The sequence below is a fragment of the Schistocerca piceifrons genome, chromosome 1 (assembly GCF_021461385.2).
Source record: "Schistocerca piceifrons isolate TAMUIC-IGC-003096 chromosome 1, iqSchPice1.1, whole genome shotgun sequence".
NCBI classification, from domain to species: Eukaryota; Metazoa; Arthropoda; class Insecta; order Orthoptera; family Acrididae; genus Schistocerca; species Schistocerca piceifrons.
In genome coordinates, this window is record NC_060138.1 from 317106272 (window position 1) to 317126473 (window position 20202).

Genomic DNA, 20202 nt, shown 5'->3' on the forward strand with positions numbered 1-20202 from the left:
TGTCAGGCATTACAGTTTTCCACGCGATGTTAAAACTTCACAGAGATGTGCACCTGGTTTAATAATAACGGTTATGTCTGAGCTCTGCGTGTTTCTTAGAATTTGTACAGTACCTATTATGACGATTCGCGAAATCAAATATTTCAGTTTTCTTGTGTAAAATGTTTTCGGTTTGGTAGTGGAAAAACTCGACGTTGCATGGACTCAACAAGTCGTTGAAAGTCCCCTGCACAGGTATAGAGCCATGCTGCCTCCATAGCCGTCCCTAAGTGCGAAAATGTTGTCGGGACAGGATTTTATGCATGAACTCACCTCCAGATTACGTCACATAATTGTTCAATGGAATTTATATCGAGTGATCTGGGTGGCCATATCATTCGCTGGAAATGTTCTTCAAACCAGTTGCGAAGAGTTGTGGTCCAGTGACATGTCGGGCTGTCGTCCATAAAAATTCCGTCTATGAATGGCTGCAGATGGTATCCAAGGAGCCGAAAGAAACCATTTCCCGTCAATTATTGGTTCAGTTGGACCAGGCGACTCACACAGTTCAATACAGCTCACACTACTATGGAGCCACGAGCAGCTTGCGCTGTACCTTGTTAACAATTTGGGTATGTGTCTTCGTTGGTTCTGCGTCACACTCGAACCCTACCATCAGCTCTTACCAACTGGACTCGTCTGACCATGTCACGGATTTCCAATCGTTCAAATGGTTCAAATGGCTCGGAGCACTATGGGACTTAACATCTATGGTCATCAGACCCCTAGAACTTAGAACTACTTAAACTTGACTAACCTAAGGACATCACACAACACCCAGTCATCACGGTTCCAGTCGTCTACAGCCGAACCAATTTGGTCACGAGGCTTTGAGAGGCGCTGCAGGTGATGTCACGCCGTTGGCAAAAGCACTGTCGCCCCTCATCTGCTGCCATGGCACATCACCGCACTGTCCTGACGGGTACATTCTTCCTGTAATACATTGATTTCTGCTGTTATTTCAGGCAGTGATGCTTGTCTCTTATAGCAGGAAACTCTGCGCAAACGTCGCTGCTCCCGGTCGTTACGTGAAGGCCCTCGACCACTGCGTTGTCCATGGTGAGAGGTAATGCCTGAAATCTGATATTCTCGGTACACACTTGACACTGTGGGTCCCGGAATACTGAATTTCCAAACGATTTCAAAAATGGAATGTCCCCTGCCGCCGTTGGATAAGCAGCTGAGCAGCAAGTCGTATACTCCTAGCTCACTCATTTGTTACATAGTTTAATTCTTAATTTCTTTGCGTGTTTTTGGTTCTGGCATTGTTTAATTCATAAATTTCGGGCGTATTATAGTATTTGAGAGTGTAGCATCGTGTTTTAGTACCTGAATAGTGTAATTTCGCTTAGTCTCCTTCCGCCGCCGAGCAGTGTCAGCAGTGCGCAAGTAGCAGCATTACTGCATTTACTAGGCAATCTTGTATTTTAATAACCGTTTAAATTTTGTCGATTTGTTTGCGCTCTCTGTAGATTAGTTCAGACGTTCTTAGCAAAACAGTTTTTAGCATGGATAGGGACTGCAACTGCTGTGTTCGGATGCAGGCTGAGTTGGCATCCCTTCGCTCCCAGCTTCAGGCAGTGTTGGCTTCGGTCACACAGCTTGAGGCTGTTGCCAATGGGCATCACTGTGGGGGTCGGGATGGGGGTTTGTCGGGGACGGCCAGCTCGTCCCACGCATCCCCTGATCGGACTACGACTGTGGTTGCCCGGGATACTGCCCGCATTGAGGCTGATCCCTCACCTGTGGTAGAGTGGGAGGTCGTTTCAAGGTGTGGCAGGGGGCGAAAGACATTCCGGAGGGCTGAACGGAAAGCCTCTCCAGTTTGTCTGACGAACCGGTTTCAGGCTCTGTCTCAGGCTGATACTGGTCTTCGGCCTGACATGGCTGCTTGTCCTGTTACAGAGGTTGCCCCTCAGTCTGCAAGATCCGGGCAGTCGCAGAGGGTGGGCTTACTGGTAGTTGGGAGCTCCAACGTCAGGCGCGTAATGGGGCCCCTTAGGGAAATGGCAGCAAGAGAGGGGAAGAAAACCAATGTGCACTCCGTGTGCATACCGGGGGGAGTCATTCCAGATGTGGAAAGGGTCCTTCCGGATGCCATGAAGGGTACAGGGTGCACCCATCTGCAGGTGGTCGCTCATGTCGGCACCAATGATGTGTGTCGCTATGGATCGGAGGAAATCCTCTCTGGCTTCCGCCGGCTATCTGATTTGGTGAAGACTGCCAGTCTCGCTAGCGGGATGAAAGCAGAGCTCACCATCTGCAGCATCGTCGACAGGACTGACTGCGGACCTTTGGTACAGAGCCGAGTGGAGGGTCTGAATCAGAGGCTGAGACGGTTCTGCGACCGTGTGGGCTGCAGATTCCTCGACTTGCGCCATAGGGTGGTGGGGTTTCGGGTTCCGCTGGATAGGTCAGGAGTCCACTACACGCAACAAGCGGCTACACGGGTAGCAGGGGTTGTGTGGCGTGGGCTGGGCGGTTTTTTAGGTTAGATGGCCTTGGGCAAGTACAGAAAGGGCAACAGCCTCAACGGGTGCGGGGCAAAGTCAGGACATGCGGGGACCAAGCAGCAATCGGTATTGTAATTGTCAACTGTCGAAGCTGCGTTGGTAAAGTACCGGAACTTCAAGCGCTGATAGAAAGCACCGAAGCTGAAATCGTTATAGGTACAGAAAGCTGGCTTAAGCCAGAGATAAATTCTGCCGAAATTTTTACAAAGGTACAGACGGTGTTTAGAAAGGATAGATTGCATGCAACCGGTGGTGGAGTGTTCATCGCTGTTAGTAGTAGTTTATCCTGTAGTGAAGTAGAAGTGAATAGTTCCTGTGAATTATTATGGGTGGAGGTTACACTAAACAACCGAACTAGGTTAAAAATTGGCTCCTTTTACCGACCTCCCGACTCAGCAGCATTAGTGGCAGAACAACTGAGAGAAAATTTGGAATACATTTCACATAAATTTTCTCAGCATGTTATAGTCTTAGGTGGAGATTTCAATTTACCAGATATAGACTGGGACACTCAGATGTTTAGGACGGGTGGTAGGGACAGAGCATCGAGTGACATTATACTGAGTGCACTATCCGAAAATTACCTCGAGCAATTAAACAGAGAACCGACTCGTGGAGATAACATATTGGACCTACTGATAACAAACAGACCCGAACTTTTCGAATCTGTATGTACAGAACAGGGAATCAGTGATCATAAGGCCGTTGCAGCATCCCTGAATATGAAAGTTAATAGGAATATAAAAAAAGGGAGGAAGGTTTATCTGTTTAGCAAGAGTAATAGAAGGCAGATTTCAGACTACCTAACAGATCAAAACGAAAATTTCTGTTCCGACACTGACAATGTTGAGTGTTTATGGAAAAAGTTCAAGGCAATCGTAAAATGCGTTTTAGACATGTACGTGGCGAGTAAAACTGTGAGGGACGGGAAAAACCCACCGTGGTACAACAACAAAGTTAGGAAACTACTGCGAAAGCAAAGAGAGCTCCACTCCAAGTTTAAACGCAGCCAAAACCTCTCAGACAAACAGAAGCTAAACGATGTCAAAGTTAGCGTAAGGAGGGTTATGCGTGAAGCGTTCATTGAATTCGAAAGTAAAATTCTATGTACCGACTTGACAGAAAATCCTAGGAAGTTCTGGTCTTACGTTAAATCAGTAAGTGGCTCGAAACAGCATATCCAGACACTACGGGATGATGATGGCACTGAAACAGAGGATGACACGCGTAAAGCTGAAATACTAAACACCTTTTTCCAAAGCTGTTTCACAGAGGAAGACCGCACTGCAGTTCCTTCTCTAAATCCTCGCACAAACGAAAAAATGGCTGACATCGAAATAAGTGTCCAAGGAATAAAAAAGCAACTGGAATCACTCAATAGAGGAAAGTCCACTGGACCTGACGGGATACCAATTCGATTCTACACAGAGTACGCAAAAGAACTTGCCCCCCTTCTAACAGCCGTGTACCGCAAGTCTCTAGAGGAACGGAGGGTTCCAAATGATTGGAAAAGAGCACAGATAGTCCCAGTCTTCAAGAAGGGTCGTCGAGCAGATGCGCAAAACTATAGACCTATATCTCTTACGTCGATCTCTTGTAGAATTTTAGAACATGTTTTTTGCTCGCGTATCATGTCATTTCTGGAAACCCAGAATCTACTATGTAGGAATCAACATGGATTCCGGAAACAGCGATCGTGTGAGACCCAACTCGCCTTATTTGTTCATGAGACCCAGAAAATATTAGATACAGGCTCCCAGGTAGATGCTATTTTTCTTGACTTCCGGAAGGCGTTCGATACAGTTCCGCACTGTCGCCTGATAAACAAAGTAAGAGCATACGGAATATCAGACCAGCTGTGTGGCTGGATTGAAGAGTGTTTAGCAAACAGAACACAGCATGTTGTTATCAATGGAGAGACGTCTACAGACGTTAAAGTAACCTCTGGCGTGCCACAGGGGAGTGTTATGGGACCATTGCTTTTCACAATATATATAAATGACTTAGTAGATAGTGTCGGAAGTTCCATGCGGCTTTTCGCGGATGATGCTGTAGTATACAGAGAAGTTGCTGCATTAGAAAATTGTAGCGAAATACAGGAAGATCTGCAGCGGATAGGCACTTGGTGCACGGAGTGGCAACTGACCCTTAACATAGACAAATGTAATGTATTGCGAATACATAGAAAGAAGGATCCTTTATTGTATGATTATATGATAGCGGAACAAACACTGGTAGCAGTTACTTCTGTAAAATATCTGGGAGTATGCGTACGGAACGATTTGAAGTGGAATGATCATATAAAAGTAATTGTTGGTAAGGCGGGTACCAGGTTGAGATTCATTGGGAGAGTGCTTAGAAAATGTAGTCCATCAACAAAGGAGGTGGCTTACAAAACACTCGTTCGACCTATACTTGAGTATTGCTCATCAGTGTGGGATCCGTACCAGGTCGGGTTGACGGAGGAGATAGAGAAGATCCAAAGAAGAGCGGCGCGTTTCGTCACTGGGTTATTTGGTAACCGTGATAGCGTTACGGAGATGTTTAATAAACTCAAGTGGCAGACTCTGCAAGACAGGCGCTCTGCATCGCGGTGTAGCTTGCTCGCCAGGTTTCGAGAGGGTGCGTTTCTGGATGAGGTATCAAATATATTGCTTCCCCCTACTTATACTTCCCGAGGAGATCACGAATGTAAAATTAGAGAGATTAGAGCGCGCACGGAGGCTTTCAGACAGTCGTTCTTCCCGCGAACCATACGCGACTGGAACAGGAAAGGGAGGTAATGACAGTGGCACGTAAAGTGCCCTCCGCCACACACCGTTGGGTGGCTTGCGGAGTATCAATGTAGATGTAGATGTAGATGCGTCTTGCTCCAACTGTGATTCGCCATTCAGAGTCTATTAACTCCCGTCGTGCGACCATAATCACGTCGGAAACATTTTCACATCAATCAGCTGACTATAGATAACAACTCCCCCAATGCACAGCCTTGTTATACCTTGTATAAGCGATTACCGCCATTCGTGTACGTGAGGATCGGCATCAAATGGTTCAAATGGCTCTAAGCACTAAGGGACTTAACATCTGAGGTCATCAGTCCCCTAGAACTTAGAACTACTTAAACCTAACTACCCTAAGGACATCACACACATCCATGCCCGAGGCAGGATTCGAACCTGTGACCGTAGCAGCAGCGCGGTCCCGGACTGAAGCACCTAGAACCGCTCGGCCACAGCGGCCGGCGCATCTGTATCCCATGACTTTCGTCATCTCAGCATATGTTAGAAGAAATGTCGCTAGAAATGTGTGAAGCAATAGTAGACCTATGACTGACCCTTGTATAAGCGTTTAAGCGTTTTCTCACCAGATAGAAAAATCTCCCTCACTTAATTTGGTTGAAATTTTAAGTACAGTTTCCTCCATTCAGCATTTTTCCCGCAGTTGCATAACGTCTGTAAAGAGGATGAAATTTCAGTCTCTATTGAGATTTGCTGAAATAAAGCGAGACGAGTAGAGCTCTTGGTATGCGGTATGCACCCGTCGAGCAGGTATCATGTGATCATGAAACAGGCTCACCGGATGGAGACAAATTGCGGACGCTGGCTGCTCTGACAAGAACGGCCCACGCCGCTTGGCGGCAGCGTACGGCACGCGCTGTGTCGCTGTAAATCCACATTAGAGGCACGCGTGTGACGGCCGGCGCGCCGCGCGCGTCGTTCGTTGTTAGCGCAGCTCGTCTGCAGCCCGGCCGCGGCCAATTTGTTGCCGCCAGAGCTGTCGCGTCACCTGCTGTAGATTCATGCAAGGGCTGACTCGCAGAGAAACCGCAACACCATTCTGAGCGCTTTCTGTGTACGTACGTCTACTTTCGTTACATTCTATTTGTAAGTTTCATCTTACATCGAATTTGAGATCTGCGAATGTTTGTGCAACATAAATAGCGCTGGCCGAGGTGGCCGAGCGGTTCAAGGCGCTACAGTCTGGAACCGCGCGACCGCTACGGTCGCAGGTTCGAATCCTGCCTCGGCCATGGATGTGTGTCATGTCCTTGGGTTAGTTAGGTTTAAGTAGTTCTAAGTTCTAGGGGACTGATGACCACAGAAGTTAAGTTCCATAGTGCTGAAAGCCAACATAAATAGCGGGGAGCATTCTATAGCCCCCCTTCTTACAACTCTTTATTCAGAGGTATCCAACTATCCCTACTTCTGGATTTTATGCAACCGGCATCGCCTTCAGATACTGCGATCACGATATTCATATTCTCTCGCTCGTTACACGAAAATATTAGTCCTAAAGCGAAAACGAATACAACTTTTTTTGTATGAAATTTGATGTAGTTAACAAATTTTGTATTCGGATACGTTTTCGCCAGAGGAATAGTTTTCGAATTATTCTAAAAACATTTACAAACCTAACCTACGAAGGCGTTTTTCCTGAACAACACGAAAACCGTGGCTTCCAGCGAAAACGTATAACAGCACAAAACTAAACTGCGTTACATTTCCTACAAAAGGGTCTTGTTAATTTTTTCTGTAGTTTTGATAGTTTGCGCTTAGGGGGCGAGAGAATACGAAAATTTTGTAATGGGGTGCAGTTTCCTAGGAGAGTAGTTTTCGAATTATTCTATAAAAACGTACAAAAGTGACCTTCGGAAAAGTTTTTCTTGAACAAGTCGAAAACCATGACCTCCATCGAAAACGTATCCCAGCACAAAATTTAACTACGCTAAATTTCCTACAAAAAAAGGTCCCGTTCAGTTTTTTCTGTAGTATTAATAGTTTGCTTGTAGGGAGCGAGGGAACATGAGAATTCTGTGCGTAGTTTTCGAAGGCGTTGCATATTGCATAAGATCAGTAGACAGACAAAGCTGAATCAGCGTTCATAAGTTTCATATTATTATTTTACTACCTATGGACCATTATCATGCCAGTAAAGTACTATTTTGACCGTCAGACTCAATGTTACTTGTTTTTCTCGGAGCACACTGTAATTAGGATACAAAACAATGTGGATTGTAAGTAATTTCTTCTAGGCCATTTGTAACTGCAGTTAAGAGTTGCAGTGAGGAATAATTATAGTCTTTAGTCCAATTTGGACATATTTTCTTTGAGCGAGGAAAATGAAATCAAAACTCAATTACTAATTAACGTTGTTCATTAACTATTTCATGTTAAACCTATTGGATCAACATTCGTTCTTAATTATGCACTTTAGATTGAGACATTAATTAGCACAAAGTCACTGTCACGAAAACATTCTAGCTGGTTCAGAGTAACGCAATGTCTACAGAAACCATGGAACTTAATCTGGAGCCCTACTTTCCTTACATAGGTGTCCCAAAGTCAGGGAAATTAATATACACATACTACACTTAACAAACAATGGAGTGCTAAAAACAGTTTGATCATTTACCGTATATATTTGCTGAACATAACTGCCTTCATAAAATTACATTTACATTAATGGTTAGATTTTCAGTATATACAATTTCAATTACAGCGTAATACAGTAGTTAAATCTGGAAACTTTTCTAGCCAGACTCAAATTGTAAATAATTTTTTCAGATATCTCAAACCTCTTACGGTCTTCTTTAAGGAAATATGACAGATTTTCGTTCTAATTATGACACAATTTTAGGACTCGGTCTAGGAATCTGTCGTGGTTGTTATGATTTGGGTCAACAACAGTCTCTATGCACACGTAAATAAAGCTAAATTCTGGCCAATGTGTTTTAAAATGCAGAGACCAACAGCAAATTCCCTAGAGGGGACGAGCTGCGTGTCGTAGTCGAATATTATGTGGTTTTAAGCGCAATGTATTCATGGCTTATAAATGGCTCCTCTGGTATTGAACAAATGCCATGGAGAAATGTTTAAGCACTGCACGTCTTTACCAGTGGATCCAGCGCTCGTTCGGCTCAATAATTTCTTATCCCAACATCTGCTAGTTCTGACTTTGTCCTCCGTTGGCACGCTCCCTCACGCCACCTCGTTTTCCATTGTCGCGCTTTTGCTTTCACATCGTAGAGACACTTCCCTCGACCTTTTCCTACCCTATCGTTACTATTTTGGCTGTGGACCCTGTGCATGGACCAGTAAAACGTACAATACCTTAATATTTTCGCAGATTACGTATACAGAAATGTTTAATACACGTAATATAATCATAAATAAACATTAACACGCTACGTGGCAAATAGGGAAGCACTCAGAAGATATCCTCGGATGTCAGTGTGGCTTCGTGCACATAAGTACCCCCAGGGGTATGTAGATTATTATAGCTGCAATTCTCTGCGACAGGTAGAACGGCCATCAAAGTGCATAATCATGTCAGTATTTAGTGTTTTTACCAGACCTCGTACGGGATGTAACAGGGGTGAACAGCGACACGTGTTGAGTGATCGCTGTGAAATACACAGAGATACCACGCACTCGTGTCGGACAGCTTTATCAGGACGTGAAAGATCGTATGGGGCTCATTGTGGTGTCTCCATTTGGTCAGAAGATCGAATCGTGCAACGTGAAGCAGCTGTCGTCAAGATTCGTTCGACAACGTCTGACTATTACGAGAGAAGATCGTTGTATTGTGCAACAACAACACTGTAACCCCTGATGTCCGCACCTGCCATCCTAGAACAAGTAGTGGCCTCCACATAACATTTTGTGTCATCCCACTGAATCAGTGCGAAACTAGTAACCATCGGAGTAGGGATTTAGTCGGCAGCGGTGGGCGAGCAGTTCTAGCCACTTCAGTCCTGCCTCAGGCATGGATGTGTGTGATGTCCTTAGGTTATTTAGGTTGAAGTAGTTCTCAGTTCTAGGGGACTGATGACCTCAGATGTTAAGTCCCATAGTGCTCAGAGCCATTTGAACCATTTTTGGACTAGGGATTTAGCGTCCCAAGCGTAGCTGGCCGTTAACATCACAACACAAATGGCTTCGTGTGGGGTGGTGCCACAACGGAGAAGCATAGACTGCAAATGAATGGTAGTGCATTCTACTCAGCGATGCATCGTGGTTCTGCACCACACCAAATGACGGTCGTTGGCGAGTGTGGCGGCGACTGGCAGAGTGGTCCATTCTTCCAGTGTTTTAAAGAGGCACCGTGATTTTGCTCCTGTACTTACGGTGTGAGGAGGCATTAGCTATGACTTCAGCACACGACTGGTAGTGATAGACGACACAACGGTGGGTGGCGGGCCTCATGTGTTACCTCCTATGCAACAGTATTGTGGTGCCATTTTTCAACACTACAATGCTCGTCCACACGTGGCACGCTTCTACATGAAATGTGTGCGTACTGTAGAGGTACTCCCTTTGGTGAACAAGATCTCAAAACATGTCTCTCATTGAAAATGTATGAGACCAGCCCGGGCGTCAACCCCTTCTCAGTCACAGCATCCATCACATCAAGACGCAGTTACAACAGTTGTGGGCTAACTTAGTCAGGTGGAGCTACAATGGCTTTATGAAACAATTTCCGGGCGGAGCAAGGCCAGAGGGGATACGATGTCATAGTCATGTGGGGGCATACCGCCACTGAAATTTACTCATTATATAAAATGTAGGTCATGACTCCTTCCTACCGGAAAAAATGTCACGTAACGTTTCTGCGATTTGAGTTCATAACTGTGCAATTAAGTACTGTTGGAAGGCGTCAGAATGCTGATAACTCTCTCTTATCTCCTGATTTGACGATAAGGTCGAGCTCGAGTGACTGGTTATCTCCACTGGCATTAACACTTGACTAAATTTTGAAGCACTGCTTTCTGACAATGATAATGCAGATATCGTCCACAAACACTCAGTCGACATTCTGTCGTCTAAGAGAGCACTACCGTTACGTAATGTGGTGGGCTGCCTACGTAGTAGCTATAGGCCTCGTCCTATGTACTGCACAGGTAAGTCATTACTGTAGTTGAGAACAATAATTTACTGTGTCACATTGACTCTGGATAAGCATCTCATCAGTGGGTGGAACCAACTTACTTAAATACGTATAAACTATGTGAATATGCAGTCTCTTAAGACTCGCACCTGCGACTGAGTTCGTTAAAGCAGTAGCGATCGACAAGCAAGTAAATAAACTATAATCGTACAGGCCGCCTTCCTCCACCACTACACAGCAACCTTCTTTGTCGCGTACTTGAATTACAACATGTCTTTGTCAATTAACAAAAGAGCTACCTCTCGACCACTGTATGAAAAGAAGTATGAATGTTGAGTGCCATCTGTTGACTCTCATTAAAATTAGTGTTCCGCCATTTGCAGTTGCAAACTTTGAGCAAATAACTTATAGTGAGTGTTTCCTAGTACATTACTATAGTGTGTATGGTCGTAAGAGGCAGGTACTTCCAGGCGATTCGGTGTCACGTGACCAGTTTGTAAGTAATTTTCAGCCGCTCCAAATTTTGCATCCTAAATCTACCATCCATCAGTCGACAGATGCAGACTTTACAACGGGTTGAAAGAGGCTACAATGGGTGCATTTTATTCAGGGAGGATAAATATACTTAATATGGCACCGGATGAGTGTATTCCAACTGAACCTTTTAGTTTTACGATATGCAACTAAACAATTTGGTTACTTATCGTGCGGTCCATCTAAAGAAGAAATATCAAATTGAGGACATGTCCCAGGAAACCGTAATCTTCCTTGATATAATGATGGAAAACAGAGTCTGAATTACTGTTTTATTAATAATGCCCGGATTCTGTCTTGCTAGTATATCACCTTCAGATCACAATTGAGAGAACAACTGCTCATCGGTCGCATTACTTCGTTTTTACGATAATGCAGTGCCTGGTTTATTGCGAATTACGATGCAATGTCCCTTCGGACAAGCATGTATGTCCGTAGGTACAGGCACTGCGACCATTACAGCCGTTATGAAATATATGGAATGCATTCGCACTTGCGAATATGCTGTGTAATAGAATTACGACAATGTAAATCTGTGCTGAACCGGGACTTGAACCGCCTTCCACATATCTGTGTTATTCCGAATTACGATAAAATGTAGCTATCGAAATTCGGAATAACACAGGCAGTGCACCCATGGCTGAAGGAACATTATAACGTAATTCTGAATAACGCAGGCACTGCACTATCGTCATTATACACAGGCACCGGGCAAGCGACTTTCAAGTAGAATGTCTTTTGTGTACGGGTATATACTTAGTGGATGTACCAGTACAGATAGTAGACATTCGGTTGACGAGATATGGAAGTTTGGGTCTAGCCATGATTTGTGCTGGGATAATCGCACGGGAAGGCGACCGCTCGCAATAAACGGGACACCCGGATTCGAGTCCCGGTTCGGTACAAATTTTCATTCTCTTCATTCTGTTATGCAGCTAATGTTTGTCCATGTTCGCAACTGCAAATATATTTCATGTACTCCTTTTTTGTCTTCTTTCACCAAAAATTTAATAAATAAATAAATGTTAACACGACCAAAGTGCAGTTGTTCCCTGCATTGAGAACCGAAGACGATGCGCTAACAAGATCGAAATTGGTAACCCATAAAAAAAAAAAAATAATAACAATCCGGACGATAAACAAGATATTGTTGTACAGATCACTGTAGGAACATTAGTTCTATGTATTTGTACTTTAAATTATATCCATATTCTGAAACATAAGGGTGTGTTACAACGCACACGTTTATACAGAAGAGCCACTTTGGACAGCTGTGCAGAATGTTTCTCCGTTTGACAAACGAAACATGCCATGTTTTTTTTTCCATATTTGTTCAGTTCCAAAAGAATTTAGGGAAAGGGTGAATTCATTGAGCTCCGCCAGCAGTGACTACGTCCACTGCATTGTTGCGAAATCAGAATCATTACTCATCTGACTGACTTGATGCGGGCGGCCACTATTTCTTCTCCTATGCTAATCTCTTTGTCTCACAGAAGCTTTTACAGCCGTTGTCCTCACTTATTGGCTGTATATATTCCAGTCTGTGTCTCAGCTTCCAATTTTTTCTCTCTACGACTCCCTCTAGTATTCCTTGAAGTCTTGACGCATATCAAATCATCCTGTCTCTTCCTCTGGCGTTTTCCACTTATAAGTGTCCTCTCGATTCTGATGTGAGCTCTTTGTTTTCACCATCGTCTCGTAGCTTCACATCTCGAACGGTTTCTTTCGGTTTCCCACGCACCATAACTGATTTCCATGAAGTGATCTTCTTCAGCAGTCTAGTCAAAGAAAACTATTTTTCAAATTAAAGTTTTTGTTATATTCTCGTACTTCTCTCTTGGACAGGAATGCCCTCGTTCCCTGTACTACATTGCGTCTTAAGTAATCATCGATCTCGCGTTATTTTGCTTCCACGGTAACAGAATTAGTATACATCATTAAATACGTCGTTCGCAATTTTGATATCAAATTAACAGATAATTTGACTTTTGCTGTGCCCCAACACTCTACTACTTGTTTGGTTATATGTATAATCCAAATTATGAGAACAATAAGCTGTTGATTATATTTAACAGCTCATGTAATTCCTCTTCACTTTTTCTGTTACACACTTCCCCCCCCCCCCCCCCCCTACCGCCCTATAAAATCTCTCAATACGGCAACCGTTCGTGAAAAGAGGGTAAGAAGTTCTTTTTGAATAAAGAACTGTTGTAACATCTAGTAAGATTATAAATTTATGAGAGACGTTAATGAGTATATTCAATATCTAATGTCAAAGGTGAATTCCTGGTGTAAGGTAAGTAAATAAGAGCCGAACAACGAAAAATCATTATACTCTAACATCCATCGCCAAAAATGGGAAATCTGGGCCACTGTTTCGCTAACAAGATACCCTTCCAAACAGCCCAAACTCAGCCCCAATGGAGTGATCAATGTTAATTAACTACTCTAGCCCACAAAGCTGAAGCAAACGTTCCTAAGTTGGCAACGAAACGTTCCAACTCGTTGATGTACTATAGATTCGTTTCATCATTTCATTGGCCCGGTTTTACTTATCAGATAGAATGCAACTACGTTGACTCACTATTCGTCTGTGAGAAGAGCAGTGCGTGTTATTATTTTGATGCCGCGCGTAGAATGCTGCTGCACTAATGTGACCCATTGTCAGCTATTGAGGCGCAGAGAGTTTCAAACAGAGACAGCAGCACAGATGATAACATTTTCGTATTAAAGTTTAGAACAGTTATTGTACTGGATATGAATAGATGTTACCTATTTCACAGCTCAGACGAAGCATAAGAGGCACAGTAATCTGCATCTAACCTACAAAATAAATAACTGATCTGGTTTGCCACAAGAGTGAGACCCCTCACACACCTTTCACTGTGTCTCTGCAGGAGGCCGACTACGCGACTGTGCGGGTGTCTGGAGGTCTGGTGCGGGGCTACAGGACGACCAGCGTCCGCGGCACGCCCTACTGGAACTTCCAGGGCCTGCCCTACGCTGCGCCTCCAGTGGGGCCCTTGCGATTTGCGGTGAGTTCCTGAACCTGAAGGAAACGCCTTCCTTTCGCTGTCTCCCCCAGTTGTCATGTTTTGTTCCAGTGTAAATGCACATTCATGCTGTTTAACTTTTATTTTTGATTTTCCGTCTTGCTTTCTTCGTCCTCTGGTGGTAAAAACCAGGTATTATGAAATAACTAATCTACCCGTTTCTAAAAACCCAAAGCACGCATTTCCAATAACTTCTTCATCCGGATTTCTGGTGTATAATTGCTGTTTTCCTTTAGATGAACAGAACCGACCCGCAATCGATACTCTAGTTAATTCCAAATACGATCGTTCGATTGGGCGTTGGAGCATAGGGCCGATATGTAGTACACAGCTATATGATTTTCTTAGCACGACAATGTAACGAACTTCGATTCACGAACAAGAACGTTATCGCTCTTATAACAAGAAGATTGAAGACCAGTTTGTTGTCACAGCGTGAGATGCTGCCAAAGTGTCAAGGTGTAATATCTAGATTCACATTGCCATCTACAAAATGTAGGGGCTATGAATAAAATAGGAAAATCGGATCGTCACAACATCTCCATCGATCGAATCACCGTAATACATTTATGTAAATACCGTCGCCTAATTATCGCTAATTCTACCAGTATCCATTTGATGAAGATATGTTCAGCGACTAAACGCTCCCTAAACCTTCTTCCGTTGCCGTACGGGCCAGTGACATTTCGTCTTTAGTTCCAAATTTCGGCATGCATTCCTGCTTTCGAACAATAGCCTATAAGCGACAGTGGGTCGAGAAAACCAATTCACAGCCTTCTGTCACCGACCTGTGTGTCAGAACAGCAATGAAAGTCCTATAGAGTATTTAACACGGATGGCGGTTGAGTCGTTCCAATAGTGAGGTTTAGATTTTAGTGATCCCTATTAGATAAACGCTTAAGGGTGGTGGAGAGATGGTTGGATTTAAAGTCTTCAGATCTGTGTACACTGCGCAATACTATTAAAGTGTCACTCTCTGGAAACCCGTAACTGTCTCCCACTGCAAAGTAAAAATTTGAAATTTGATTCAAGGTGCCTACAACCTTACCCTGTAAGAGTCAAAACACAGGCGAGGATGGGTAATGACATTACATTGACAACAAATTTCACCGCAATTCGGCCCAGCGTCACGTCACGCGATAGAAAGGTCGTCATACACACTCTTACCCACATTTTATCTGTCCTGTTACTAATCGGACTACAAACTTTAGTTGTCGACCGGAAATGGGTGAGGACGATCCAAGGAACGGGGTCGTTGCATAGAAGCCATTTATGCCACCTCCTGAGGCCTTTTCATGTCGGTTCTCAGCGGTGATGTGCCTTAAATATTTTTTTGCAGCCACCCATAACAAAACATCGTGATTTCTACTCTGGGTGTCGCAAATCTGACCTCCATCGCAGAGACGTCAAAAGAACTGGTGAAAGTGGCTATGAACGAGTGTGACGACTATCCCATCGTGTGACATGAACACGGTGGCGTTAGGCAGAATTGTGGTGAAGTCTGGTGTCAATGTGATAGCATTAAACCACTTAACACCTCACATGAACTTCTCACTTCTGGCCTTCTTTTTCGCATGTGTCGACACCTTGCAGTTTGAAGCGTAGCAAGGCCCGACGGTGACGTCGCAGGACACCAAACTTTTGCATAGTTACAAACAACGATTATAGGCATCTTGAGTCAAATTTCACACTTTTGCCTCGTAATGTGAGACAATTAAGGGTGTGCCGGCCGGGGTGGCCGAGCGGTTTTAGGCGCTACAGTCTGGAACCACGCGATCGCTACGGTCGCAGGTTTGAATCCTGCCACGGGCATGGATGTGTGTGATGTCCTTAGGTTAGTTAGGTTTAAGTAGTTCTACATTCTAGGGGACTGATGACCACAGAAGTTAGATCCCATAGTGCTCAGAGCCATTTGAACCACTTCTCTCAAAGCACTGATTGCAGAAGTGACGATATTATGTTGAGGAGGGGGGGGGGGGGGAGGGTAAATATTGAGACACTTGATCATCAAGTAGATAAAAGACTAATGTTATTATTAAGATAGAGCACGAAATGAAGTAAGAGTGTAATTATGCAGTCACTGATATTAATTCAAAAACCGGTAGAAATTTGCCTCACCAGGGGCTTTCTAAGTGTGGTAAAAATGCTATTTTTAGATGAAAGTTAACAAATTAAATTGCGTTGATAACTAGAGATACATGTATGTGATCTCTAGTATGTACTCCAAAGAAAAACTGCCGAAATAGATTTTTTTTTTTTTTTTTTTTTTTTTTTGCAACATAATGGAGGACCGCAGTCTACCAGTGGCAGTCACTTCCAGTAACCACCCAGAATCGTACTTGTCCTCCATGTATCCATTGATCACTAGTATTCACTGACGACGCTCGCGTTGCGTTATTGTTGTTCACTGTTGCTGTAACTACCTCCACAGAATTAGAGAAACAACACACCTAGCAGCTGTACACTAGTCTTTGGGCAAACTGCAAGTTCCAGAAAGATCGACCCTTATGAACTTAACGATTACCTTTGTATAAACAGTAAGGTCAGTGTTACACCAGAATCACTCAGCAAAAAACCTGTCAAATGTTAAAGCAGTTTCTTGTTTCAGACACTGACGCCTGAAGGTGCAGTTTCACGTGTGGGCCTTTCCAAGTCGAGAAAAATTATCAGTCTCCAGGAAATAAATATGTCAATCACTGACATTTTATATTGTGTATATCGTCCTACTGTAACATCAGTTCAAATGTGGAATAAGTGAATGCACGTGACTTAGGGGCTGACAACAGTGCACTTGACCATACAATGTTCCCACTGCATACAATAAGCATCCCCTTGTTCGCGAGCTCATTGTGGACTCTACAGCTATTCCCACAGTGTTAAGTGGGTGCTGCAACGGTTATTGAACTGTTTGTTGAGCTGGTTCGACACCACTTGTATAAGGGTACGTTTATGAGGGAGCCTCGATGCTGACACTTCGCTGCTCGCATATCACACGTCGCTGCTCGCCGGAAGTCATGATACATTTATGCCACCACTTTGTTGCTTGCTGCCTACTGGCGGCAAATAACGCAAAGTAATTAACCTAGCAGAGTGCTAGAGTCAAATACAGAACTTGTGGACTGACCTTGAAGAACCCAGTCGTGGGTCAACTTTCAGAACATGTGGCGATGGTCACGGTGCAAAACACAAGTTGTCTACGTATCATCGCATAGCGAGGATCGTAATTAGAAGCAGAGTGAGGAGATTAAATAGACCGGAAACAGTGAGCTTGTCTCATCAGTGTGGAGCCATGCTGGCTTGGAGCAAGTAGTGAGACGTCAGCATGAACACACCCTCAGAGACTGAAACAGAAACCACAAATAGCTGAATGGTACCAACGTATCGCTCAGTGGCTCAATGTAATGTTTCCAGATGAGTCCTGTTTCATCTATTACAGACGCTACCTCGATGACAAACTCTGAGACCCTACGCCAAAATGATAAGCGCCATCTATGATGAACTGGGACACCATTGTGTAGCGCTACATATTGTGGTAAATATGAACTGAACACCCAAATTTGTCGTACTCCTTGGAAATCTAAAAGGAAATCTCTACATCAGGCAACTTTTTGAGGCTGAAACCTTAGCTCTCCTCAGACAACTCTATTCTCCAAATTTTGGCGGTATAACGCTGCGTATAGGAGAAAAACCTTGTAGGAGAATAATGGGCATCAATTCTTTCTTGGCAACTGTCACTTTTCGAACTGTAATTGTTTTAAGGAAAAACACCATTCGAGTAGACAGATTGTCATTCGAGAGCAGAGCGCCACTTCCAGGCTGACTGCTCCAGTGGTGTCACGAGAATGTAGAGGCTTCTACTTATATCTCTGAGCACCGTCGGCAGGTCAGGCATCCCATACTCTGTTCACGGCACTTCTTCGATTACAATCAAACCTCCGAATATTGTGATTCCACGATATTAAAAACCTCTGAAATTAAAATCGAGGGAAACCTTATCAATCGTAACTCGGACAATCGATTCAATAAAGCCTGGGATCCTACTATTGATCTGCTTAAGAAGCAGAGGAAACCTAGGCGTGAGCACGAACATGGAAATACAGAAGTGAAACGAGATAGGCGGGGTAATGTTACGGTACTGGGACAAAAGTCTATCAGCATTCGTCATGTTACCAACTTGTTCCGTTGTCGAAGCACTGTGCATCTGCGACACAACGACCGGGCGGTGCGCCCACTAACTTTTCTTTTGTAAACACGGAAGATTGGTGCCGAAGCACTAGGTTTTAAAAATTGGTGTGAAACACTACACCTGCTATCCTCTCTTAAAATAGACATAACGCAGATACACAAAATCGTGTCAACTGGCAACTGGGTAAATGAATGGCGCATAGCGAATCCTTTCATGAGAAATAATTAATTAAAGATCCCTTATCCTTGTAGTACCAAACTGTACTAAACAAATTCAACGTAGTAATTGTAAATTAACAATACTGTCCCCATTTCTACTTCCCTACTATTAAGTTCAACATCGATGGCACATTTATTTCTGCAGATACGCCGAATAAATTTTGGCCGCTATGCCATCAGCCTGGCATATGAGGGCGTTCGCTGCTTTCACCACTCTACGGCCACGGCTTGCCAACGGTTGAGAGTACTTGTGTGAAAGCTAATTGCGGGGGGTTGTTCATGCAAGTCACCCCCACTTGAGTTAGTGTCCAGAGCAGATGCTGGAAGAGCCGCTCAAAGCAAAAATTTGATTAGCAAAGCTATTAAGTCCCAGTCGCACTCAGTCCGCCTCAATCGATGCCCCCGTACCATCTTGTAATCAGGTTTCCCATGAGGTAACTTCTAAAAGGTTCTCATTGCTAAAGGCGCCAAAAAAATAACTTCATTTGTTTTTATCTTATAAATATGATTTTCTAATGTTTTGAATAACGGTGGCAGGAAGGAGATAGCTTACCCCTTTCACCCCTTTCAAGACAGTAAATGGGGAATCCACTATCAGGAAATTACAGCACACGGACCCATCCTGCAAGCAGGCAGAGATATCTCAATTGTTTGAGCTAAGGGATGAATTATACAGAGTGAGGAAAAATTGCAGCACTTCGAGGACGGCAAGCGATTCCTCACCCCGATTAGAGACAGAAGTTTGTCTAGCAAAATCACATCGGGTGCATTATGAAAACCAAGTAAGAAAACGAGGAGCTGTGAACACTGTAAGATTGCGCTCTGCATCGGAATCAACACGGGAACGTGTATCACCCAGCACTGCCATACCAGCAATCTTAGCTCACTGAGTAGACTGCGGAGGCATCAAACCCATGTCCGCCATGGATCTGTGATTGGAATCCAGTTCAGGAACCCTTTCTAATTCTTTCGACGTCTCTCCCCTATTTCCCGTCCTTTATATGCAGGTCATCATTTCGGCACATGACAGTACCCTATCACATGATAGTGGTATTCATTAAAATGCATGCATTTGTCTACTAATTGCGCTGTGGACAACCGTAATTGGCCCTGTCAGGTTCATTTAGTGCGGCTTCCCGATGGTGCACACACTCGATGAGTAAGTCGATATGGTTTTGGTGCTGGATGAATCCGATAGCCAAGCTAGTGTTGCTGCTCGTGCATATGCTGCCACGGTACTCTCAAACGCTCCATCCAGACATGAATGTTTTTCGTTGCCTCGGAGAAGTGTTTCAGGTCTCCTACACCTTATGTATCTTCTGCCTATGAAAAGAAGCCTTTCCCTCTATCCGTGACCTTACAAACGCGTAACGTTGTCACATTTTCATTCGTAGAGTGTCATTTCGTCCAAGTAGCATCGTAAAGAAACTATTACAGACGACTATCGAGACATGGTTTATGTGGCAATAGTGAACATAATTCACTCAGTAGCTGCCTTCACAGCTCGCTCAGCGATGGAATTCATGACGCTACTCCTTCGGTACAGTATTGTGCGATCTGAAAGATCAACAAGCGGATGCTTGCACTAATCTACTATTAGACCAAAGGGTTCTGAGTTTCGGTGATTTTTGACGGTTTCTGCTGACTGGGACGAGACGCGATGCAGGTGGAGCGGATGCAGTATCTAATTTACTAATTTACTTGCCCCTCCAGACAGTTCAAAAATGGGTCAAATGGCTCTGAGCACTATGGGACTTAACGTATATGGTCGT

The 20202-nt window shown here is 44.0% G+C and overlaps 1 protein-coding gene across 1 annotated transcript in view; it reads left to right on the plus strand.

The window, feature by feature from the left end:
• Positions 1 to 10398: 10398 nt before the first annotated feature.
• The window catches only part of LOC124715283 (acetylcholinesterase-like), a 97253-nt gene continuing 87449 nt past the window's right edge, over positions 10399 to 20202 (plus strand). Inside the window, exons 1-2 of the mRNA XM_047243091.1 lie at positions 10399 to 10452; positions 13871 to 14008. Coding sequence (XP_047099047.1) covers positions 10399 to 10452; positions 13871 to 14008 — 192 coding nt within the window. The remainder of the gene's footprint in view (positions 10453 to 13870; positions 14009 to 20202) is intronic.